This window comes from Procambarus clarkii, chromosome 8 (assembly GCF_040958095.1).
Source record: "Procambarus clarkii isolate CNS0578487 chromosome 8, FALCON_Pclarkii_2.0, whole genome shotgun sequence".
In the NCBI taxonomy this organism is placed as follows: domain Eukaryota; kingdom Metazoa; phylum Arthropoda; class Malacostraca; order Decapoda; family Cambaridae; genus Procambarus; species Procambarus clarkii.
Window position 1 is genome coordinate 49,137,362 of NC_091157.1, and position 10,608 is coordinate 49,147,969.

At 48.9% G+C, this 10,608-nt stretch overlaps 1 protein-coding gene across 1 annotated transcript; it reads right to left on the minus strand.

Moving 5' to 3' along the window:
* Positions 1-7,270: 7,270 nt before the first annotated feature.
* Positions 7,271-9,257, minus strand: LOC138361219 (autotransporter adhesin BpaC-like). Its single transcript, XM_069320638.1, has 2 exons — positions 9,241-9,257; positions 7,271-8,495 (listed from the first exon to the last, which is right to left on the minus strand). The coding sequence occupies exons 1-2, from the start codon at positions 9,255-9,257 to the stop codon at positions 7,271-7,273; spliced, it is 1,242 nt and encodes a 413-aa protein (XP_069176739.1).
* Positions 9,258-10,608: the final 1,351 nt, after the last annotated feature.

Here is a 10,608-nt window from a genome sequence, read left to right on the forward strand (position 1 = left end):
ATTTATCTATTTTCTTCTGCATTGCCCATAATCTCAAACTGTTACACATATCCAACCAACTATTTTACATATGCGTTATCACCTCAATACTTGCTAGACCTTCTAGTTAGGTCAGGCTTGCTGAATAACTCTCAAGAAGGGAGACTCGTTTCTCCTGTAGGCTGAGATCATAACACTATGGAACACAGGCTACTGTCTATGGAACACAGGCTACTGTCTATGGAACACAGACTACTGTGTATAGAACACAGACTACTGTCTATGGAACACAGGCTACTGTCTATGGAACACAGGCTACTGTCTATGGAACACAGGCTACTGTCTATGGAACACAGGCTACTGTCTATGGAACACAGGCTACTGTCTATGGAACACAGGCTACTGTCTATGGAACACAGGCTACTGTCTATGGAACACAGGCTACTGTCTATGGAACACAGGGCTACTGTGTATGGAACACAGGGCTACTGTGTATGGAACACAGGCTACTGTCTATGGAACACAGGGCTACTGTCTATGGAACACAGGGCTACTGTCTATGGAACACAGGGCTACTGTCTATGGAACACAGGCTACTGTCTATGGAACACAGGCTACTGTCTATGGAACACAGGCTACTGTCTATGGAACACAGGCTACTGTCTATGGAACACAGGCTACTGTCTATGGAACACAGGCTACTGTCTATGGAACACAGGCTACTGTCTATGGAACACAGACTACTGTGTATAGAACACAGACTACTGTCTATGGAACACAGGCTACTGTCTATGGAACACAGGCTACTGTCTATGGAACACAGGCTACTGTCTATGGAACACAGGCTACTGTCTATGGAACACAGGCTACTGTCTATGGAACACAGGCTACTGTCTATGGAACACAGACTACTGTGTATGGAACACAGACTACTGTGTATAGAACACCCTATGGAACACAGGCAACTTTCGACTGAACTCAGATTGAGTGGTAAGAGAATCTAATACAAATATTCTTTAACTGTTCTACGGTGTTCTCCTCTGTTTAATGTTGCCTTCGAGATTACATGTACGAATTAACCACCCAAAAAACCTGCAGGAAATCAAAATATTGGACTATTTTTCTAAGAAAACAAAAGGAAATTTATTAAGGATCCTCCATTGTCTGATTTGTAGGTAAGTAGAGTAGGACGGGTACCGTAGTTAGTGGCGCAGTGGTAAAACACCCAGCGCATTGCGAACTATTTAAACTGAGTTCGAATCCTCTTCAGGAAGCCATTACTGGGCACCCAGCAGTAATTCGCGAGAACTGCTTGTTAACCGATTATCGGAATGCGTTCTAGGGGAAACAATTATGCGCTAGGGCCACTCCAAGCAACAGCCTGGTGGACCAAACTCTCAAGTCAAGCCTGGCCTCGGGCCGGGCTTGGGGAGTAGAAGAACTCCCAGAACCCCATCAAGCAGGTATCAACCAGGCTAGGCTTACTATGAACTATGGGAAGGGAAAGCTCTCAGCCTGCTAAAAGGTGTCGAAAATCATCTGTTCCAGGCTAACCATAGCTCGTGCTTCTTGCCCCGCTCCTGTGCCAGGTAAGTTACGGGCTCACCTTAGCCCGTGCTACTTGGAACTTGTTCCGAGTAGCTGAATCTCTAACAACAACAACAACATCTGTTCCTGTACCCACTTGAGTAAAAAAAGAAAAGATTCACATACAATGAATACAGGAACACAACCCCCCAATGATTTTGAAACCAAGTAGTTTGGAATAGTGGCGAGGTGCTGCTATTTCCTGGGAATGGATTATTATTATTAACATCTTTATTGACAAAATTAATTACAATTTTGCCTAATCTGAGGATTTTGATAGTCTTATTAAATTGAGGTTAATGCTGGTATTCACTGTCACGCAGGACAGAGGGTCATACTCAAGACAATAGGTCTAAACTGTAGGCTGAAGCACATATATATCACGGTTACAATCAATGTTTTAATGTGTGGATATGTGAAAACAACTTTCTATTGTGCACTGCCACACAAGGGCAGGGATGGGTTCATAAGTGATGCAGCTTAGAGTATAAATAGAAATTGTTCTTCATTCTTTAAAATGGACAAGCAAATTTTGGGTAAATTGTTAGGATGTCGTCCAGAACACCTGAGTCAATAAAATAGTTACACAGTTGGTGGTACAATAGGCCAGGAGGTCTAAAGTCCTTTACGGTTTCACATTCATCAATATAGTGTTCTAGTGAATGCATTAAAGGTTTATCACAGAGTTTACAATCTGAATATTCTGGTAGTGGCTCAGCCTCACTAACCTGCCAGATGTGTCTATAGCCAAGGCGAATTCGCGCAATGACTACATCACATTGCCTGGTCCGGTTACTGTGCTGACCATACAAATACCTATTATTACAGAACTTGTCATAACTTTTAATACTGCAGCTTTCAGGTCTCTGTGCATTTCTTAGTTCTTCTAAATCTGAATTAATTTCTTTAATTTGTATGTTTCTAATAACTGCATTAGATAGTCCAAAGTCATAATCAATGTTTTCTTTCCTGCAAGCCTCATTGGCCAATTGATCTACAAAGTCATGTTTTTCAACTCCAACATGGGATGGGATCCACACAAATTTTATACAAGAATTATTATCATTGGCAAAAATTACATTCCATTTAATAATACAAGCTACTTCAGACATACATTGTGATGGGTTATTTAAGGACTGCAGAGCACTTTTAGAGTCACAGAAAATAACTCCACCACCATTGAGCTTAAGGTATTCAGTGGCTAGATAAATACCCAATAGCTCGGTCTGTGTCGTGCTTGCCCAGTTGTTCAATCTCTGTGTACTAGTCATGATCATTTCATTCCCTTTATACACTGCACATGCACAACCTGTTCTACCAGTGCCTAACTGCACAGAGCCATCAGTAAAGGCATAGGATTCAGTCGGTTTGAGAATTTGAAGATGACTTTCAATAGCTTCTAATGTTATACATGGGAATGGAGGCCTATCTTGAGGTTATCTTGAGATGATTTCGGGGCTTTAGTGTCCCCGCGGCCCGGTCCTCGACCAGGCCTCCACCCCCAGGAAGCAGCCCGTGACAGCTGACTAACACCCAGGTACCTATTTACTGCTAGGTAACAGGGGCATAGGGTGAAAGAAACTCTGCCCATTGTTTCTCGCCGGCGCCTGGGATCGAACCCAGGACCACAGGATCACAAGCCCAGCGTGCTGTTCGCTCGGCCGACCGGCCCGGTCCTCGACCGACCGGCCCGGTCCTCGACCGACCGGCCCGGTCCTCGACCGCGGCCTGGTCGAGGACCGGGCCGCGGGGACACTAAAAAGCCCCGAAATCCTCTCAAAATAACCTCAAGGAGGTAATTACACAAAATCGTATTATCTAAGCACTTTCGTCTCCTAACTGGCTCGTTACCCTACACCCACACTCAACCGACGGGTAGGAGGGGACAGGCAGCCACGCTATATGTTCTTAAAAGAAGCAGTTCCGAATAAATTCTAAGAAATCCTCTACTTAATATTTATCGTTTGATTTTATTCACTTAATTCTCTGTAAATAAAATTATTTCCTATGAATACTTTATCGCTGAGTCTTTGTTTGTTTTCCCTGATATGTTTATGTTCTATTCTGTTTAATGTATTCATTCTAGAGAGCAGAAGGGAAGGGAAGTATCAGAGGGAGAAAACGCCAAGCCATCACGACTATATAGCACTGGGAAGGGGTCAGGATAAGGATTTGGGGATGGGACGCGGTGGGAAAGGAATGGTGCCCAACCACTTATGGACGGTCGGGGATTGAACGCCGACCTGCATGAAGCGAGAGCTGCTTGTCGCGAACCAAGCCAAGGACTTCACCTTGGTCTTGACGCCAAGGAGATGAGCGTGACACAGCGATAGGTGACACAGCGACACGTGACACAGCAACACGTGACACAGCAACACGTGACACAGCAAGGCGTGACACAGCAACACGTGACACAGCGACACGTGACACAGCAAGGCGTGACACAGCAACACGTGACACAGCAACACGTGACACAGCGACACGTGACACAGCAAGGCGTGACACAGCGACACGTGACACAGCGAGGCGTGACACAGCGAGGCGTGACACAGCGACACGTGACACAGCGACACGTGACACAGCGAGGCGTGACACAGCGAGGCGTGACACAGCGAGGCGTGACACAGCGACACGTGACACAGCGACCACGTGACACAGCGACACGTGACACAGCGACACGTGACACAGCGACACGTGACACAGCGACACGTGACACAGCAAGGCGTGACACAGCAAGGCGTGACACAGCAAGGCGTGACACAGCGAGGCGTGACACAGCAAGGCGTGACACAGCGACACGTGACACAGCAAGGCGTGACACAGCGACACGTGACACAGCGAGGCGTGACACAGCGAGGCGTGACACAGCGACACGTGACACAGCGACACGTGACACAGCGAGGCGTGACACAGCAAGGCGTGACACAGCAAGGCGTGACACAGCTGGGGAGGGTGTGGTAGGAGGGAGCAGGAGGAGGGAGGGAGGGCGTGAGGTGGTGTCTCTGACGTGAGTCAAGAGCTGCTCCCCGGCACACAACACGGGCGCCTCTCTGATGTCACAGCTATTTTAAATGACCCAGGCTGCGTAGCTGTGTATACGTCGCTTTAATTACTTTTCTGACGCACTCTTATACTCTAGCACGAGGGAACATTATATATATATATATATATATATATATATATATATATATATATATATATATATATATATATATATATATATATATATATAATGACATTAAACACAACATTATTCATTTTCTTTTTGCTATTTCATATTTTACGCAAATATCCAAAAGAAAATTAATAATAAGTCTCAATGTTTTTGTGTTTAATGACATATTAGAGAAAACCTGCTCCCAAAATTGACTAAGGTCAGGGAAGCTACAAGCAGGTCAGGCAACTCGTGGCGGAGAAGCTGCTGACTTGAAGTGCGTCTTGTCGTCAGTCCTGCGCAAAGTCATGCTGTTGCTATTATGGGCAACGCTGTGGGAGCTAGTGCTGTGGGAGCTGGTGCTGTGGGAGCTGGAGCTGTGGGAGCTGGAGCTGTGGGAGCTGGTGCTGTGGGAGCTAGTGCTGTGGGAGCTGGTGCTGTGGGAGCTGGAGCTGTGGGAGCTGGTGCTGTGGGAGCTGGTGCTGTGGGAGCTAGTGCTGTGGGAGCTAGTGCTGTGGGAGCTGAAGCTGTGGGAGCTGGTGCTGTGGGAGCTAGTGCTGTGGGAGCTAGTGCTGTGGGAGCTGAAGCTGTGGGAGCTGGTGCTGTGGGAGCTAGTGCTGTGGGAGCTAGTGCTGTGGGAGCTAGTGCTGTGGGAGCTAGTGCTGTGGGAGCTGAAGCTGTGGGAGCTAGTGCTGTGGGAGCTAGTGCTGTGGGAGCTAGTGCTGTGGGAGCTGAAGCTGTGGGAGCTAGTGCTGTGGGCGGTGATGGAGCTAGATAAGCGGATGGTGTTATCCATACCATTCCACATCATCTAATGACACATCCCTTCACTTCCATCCTGCCTACGGCCCTCGTATCCACCTCACCGCTGGGGAAGGTACCCAAAAAAGTACACGATCATCATTTCTGCCATTAAGATGCTTATTCAGAATTCGGGTCGGGGTGTCCGGTTGCTTCGGAGGGCGGGTCAATATGACTCTGCAGGATCGCGGCACCACAGGTCACTACATCTACGGAAAAAAGGAATAATTAATCGCGTCGTTGGTGATCCTGTGAGATGCTGGAGTAAGGGACTCCTGTCCTATTGGGTAGAGACGCTGGAACAAACAGTAAGGGACCCAGTGAGATGTTGGACCAAGGTAGGGACTCCATAGAGAGTAGGGGAGCGCGCTGACCAGACCACACGCTAGAAAGTGAAGGGACGACGACGTTTCGGTCCGTCCTGGACCATTCTCAAGTCAATTGTGGGGTAAATTAGAGGGGGCTCCTTAGGGGGGGTCCTTGAGATCCTGCAGGGAGCAAGGCAGCACAAGATATGCTAGAGCGGGAAAATGAATCCCGTGATGTAGATGCTCAGTTTGTAGAAAACTAAATTTCTGAGACTGTGGACTTCCTTTTGTGTAAATTATTAAATAAACTTGCCGGCCACTTCTGCTAAAGCGGCAGAAATTATCTTGTAACATTACACAAGGGGGGGGGCTTGACAGCTGAGTGGAGAGCGCTCGGGATTCGTAGTCCTGAGGTTCGGGGTTCCATCCCAGGTGGAGGCGGAAAAAATGGGCAGAGTTTCTTTCACTCTGATGCCCCTGTTTAGCTAGTAGTAAACAGGTATCTGGGAGTTAGACAGCTGCTACGGGCTGCTTCCTGGGGATGTGTAACAAAAAGGAGGCCTGGTCGAGGACCGGGCCGCGGGGACGCTAAGCCCCGAAATCATCTCAAGATAACCTCAAGAAGGAAGCAGGTTTCATTCAGTTTTGTTATGAACAAATCCACAAGGGCCGTGACGAGGATTCGAACCTGCGTCCGGGAGCATCCCAGACACTGCCTTAATCGACTCAGCTACGACAGAGTTAAATAGAGTTGAAACCTTTGCTCCCGGACGCAGGTTCGAATCCTCGTCACGGCCCTTGTGGATTTGTTCACTTCATGCATCACGTTAGTGTGATCTCTGTGTGTAGTGCAGTTTTGTTATCTTTGGTGTATTTCATGACCCATGCATCATGTGTTTACAGAGACGCCGAGATACAAGAATCTATATTTTAGTTGTGTGTGAATATAGATTACTCTTCCATGCTCCTTAAGATCTAATATGTTTCCTCTCGTTTCCTGTAGCTTCACTAAACACATCATTTCACCAAAGGTCGATCAATCACACTGTTGTGTCAGTTCTCGTTCAGTCGTGAACCAATTACTTTTCGGGTGATAAGTCACAATAACGGGGCTATAGATACGGTGACCAAACTACTCATCAGAAGATGGAGAGACGACGACGTTTCGGTCCGTCTTGGACCATTATCAACGTCGACGTTTCATCATCTTCTGATGTGTGATTGGGTCATCAATTAATTATCTTTCATGAACCAGTAAAATTTATACTGTATATTGAACTCACCGTCAGTCCTTTAACATTTAAGTAATGTAATGTTAACTCCTTTTGTTTTCATATAAGTAGATTATTGTAAATAAACTTTTTTTCTAATAAATGTAATATTAAGACTTTACCTAAACCTGAATTATCTTTTTGTTAATATCTTATTATACGTTTTGTCTTTATATCTCGCTATCAACATTGATCAAATTCAATGCCAAAGCTGTCTTGAAGAGAATCTCACCTGCATGTTGATTCTGGAGACCCAGTGCCACCTTCCTTGCACTGGAGACCCAGTGCCACCTCCCTTGCACTGGAGACCCAGTGCCACCTCCCTTGCACTGGAGACCCAGTGCCACCTCCCTTGCACTGGAGACCCAGTGCCACCTTCCTTGCACTGGAGACCCAGTGCCACCTCCCTTGCACTGGAGACCCAGTGCCACCTCCCTTGCACTGGAGACCCAGTGCCACCTCCCTTGCACTGGAGACCCAGTGCCACCTCCCTTGCACTGGAGACCCAGTGCCACCTTCCTTGCACTGGAGACCCAGTGCCACCTCCCTTGCACTGGAGACCCAGTGCCACCTTCCTTGCACTGGAGACCCAGTGCCACCTCCCTTGCACTGGAGACCCAGTGCCACCTCCCTTGCACTGGAGACCCAGTGCCACCTCCCATGCACTGGAGACCCAGTGCCACCTCCCTTGCACTGGAGACCCAGTGCCACCTCCCTTGCACTGGAGACCCAGTGCCACCTTCCTTGCACTGGAGACCCAGTGCCACCTCCCTTGCACTGGAGACCCAGTGCCACCTCCCTTGCACTGGAGACCCAGTGCCACCTCCCTTGCACTGGAGACCCAGTGCCACCTCCCTTGCACTGGAGACCCAGTGCCACCTCCCTTGCACTGGAAACCCAGTGCCACCTTCCTTGCACTGGAGACCCAGTGCCACCTCCCTTGCACTGGAGACCCAGTGCCACCTCCCTTGCACTGGAGACCCAGTGCCACCTCCTTTGCACTGGAGACCCAGTGCCACCTTCCTTGCACTGGAGACCCAGTGCCACCTTCCTTGCACTGGAGACCCAGTGCCACCTCCCTTGCACTGGAGACCCAGTGCCACCTCCCTTGCACTGGAGACCCAGTGCCACCTCCCTTGCACTGGAGACCCAGTGCCACCTTCCTTGCACTGGAGACCCAGTGCCACCTCCCTTGCACTGGAGACCCAGTGCCACCTCCCTTGCACTAGAGACCCAGTGCCACCTTCCTTGCACTGGAGACCCAGTGCCACCTCCCTTGCACTGGAGACCCAGTGCCACCTCCCTTGCACTAGAGACCCAGTGCCACCTTCCTTGCACTGGAGACCCAGTGCCACCTTCCTTGCTCCTAACTGACTCGATGGCTGTCTTAAACCTCTACATCAGCGCCTCACTCCTAACTTATCTTACTTCATCCCCATCAGCTCCGATACAAATAACGGGTTTGATCCCACTTCCGCCATAATATCATTCATATGTTAAGAGAATACTCCATTCCCGCTCCGGATAGCAAACCCGTAACCCGTTCCCGGTCTCTGGCACTAAAAGTCCTGTGTAAATACCTCACCCGGGAATCACCAAGAACTAAAATTCACTTACATCTTTTACCGGCACGACAGTCCAGCAACCAGGAGGCCTGGTCGACGACCGGGCCGCAGGGACGCTAAGCCCCGGAAGCACCTCAAGGTAACCTCAAGGTAAGGCACTCCAATCGTCTGCCTAACCCTTCGGGCGAACTGCAGCAGCCTGCCTATGGCACTGATCCTCCACAGTGGCGAATGAATGGGACGTCTTCACGAAAGCTGTAGTAGACCTTTTCAGGGTCTTCTTAAGTCCCAAGTCCTTCGTGACACTCCAGGACGAGGACTTACTAAGGCCGCTCACTTCCTCTTGTGGGCATAAGCGATGCTGAGTTACTGACATACACGATCCGGCTCAGTCCTGAGCCCCACACAGTTCCACGAAATCTCTCATTACACACCATGTAATATATATGTAACTTTGTTACTAGTTGATACAGTTACAGCCCCGCTCCTGTGCCGGGTAAGTCCACTACGGGCTCGCCATAGCCCGTGCTACTTGCAACTTTTGGTTCCCAGTAGCTGAATCTATACCAACCAACCTGGGTGATATAGACATGCGCAGACAATAGACCGAAAGGCCTTCTGTAGCGTCTTTTATTCAAATGGTGTGAACACTACAGTATGGAGGGGGGGAGTAGACTACAGTAACTACAGTAACACTACAGTAGGGAGATATGGGTACAGGAGAAAACGCCAAGTCATTACGACTGCATAACACTTGGAAGGTATCAGGACAATATGATATGGGACGAGGGACGGGGGGGGGAGGAATGGTGCCCAAGCACTTGAGACGGTCGGGAATTGAACGCCGACCTGCATGAAGCGGGGGGAAAGGAGCGGGAAGGCAGACAGAATAAGTAAGGGGAAAACAGGCAGCATGGGTAGGGTGGGAGGGGAGAGGAAGAGTGAGAGGGGGAGAGAGGGATGGGACCATCTGGAAGAGAAGCAACAGGTGCATACAGTAACTGTATCAGCCCTCGACAGCTGCCCTCAAGATGCTGAGGAGAAGGCAGCGGGGCGGGGACAGGGGAATGAGGGAAGGGGAGAGGAAGGGGGAGAGGGAAGGGGGTGAGGGAGAGGGAGAGGGAAGGGGGAGAGGGAGAGGATGCCAGGGTGAAGGGTGGGAGAGATGAGTACAAGAAATGCAATATATACACTATGCATATTCAACTCCTACACACTACAGTATAACACTGAGAAGACATCAGGATAAGGATTTTTGGGATGGGACGGGGGGAAAGGAATGGTACCGAACCACTTGGTGGACGGTCGGGGATTGAACGCCGACCTGCATGAAGCTAGACCGTCGCTCTACCGTCCACCCCAAGTGGCTGGACAGGCCTTGCAGGAGACCAGAAACTCAACACAAAAATAATCGTGAGCTGAAACGTTTCAATAAAGCCAACGGCGTTACCTAAATTGTGTGAGTGAACCTACCTTGAGGTGCTTCCGGGGCTTAGCGTCCCCGCGGCCCGGTCGTCGACCAGGCCTCCTGGTTGCTGGACTGATCAACCAGGCCGTTGGACGCGGCTGCTCGCAGCCTGACGTATGAGTCGCAGCCTGGTTGATCAGGTAACCTCCTGAGAGAGAGAGAGAAGCAGATCAAGCGGCACCGTTTGGGCTCACCTGACCACTTCAGCCACCTGCGCCTAATGTCTATCTAGCCAAATGAAACAACGACGTTTCTCTGCTGTTACAAACTTAAGGAGGAACTTGCAGCTTTTAAGAACCGATAATGATCCTTATTAACACAAGTTATGCCATTATCTTCGTTCGATAAATGAATCATATACTGTAATAATTTTTTTTACCAAGGAGTACACACCTATATATAGCTATATAATTCTACATGCATGGCTACATATACATATATGCAAAAGATCACACAACGTGTTACATATAAATGC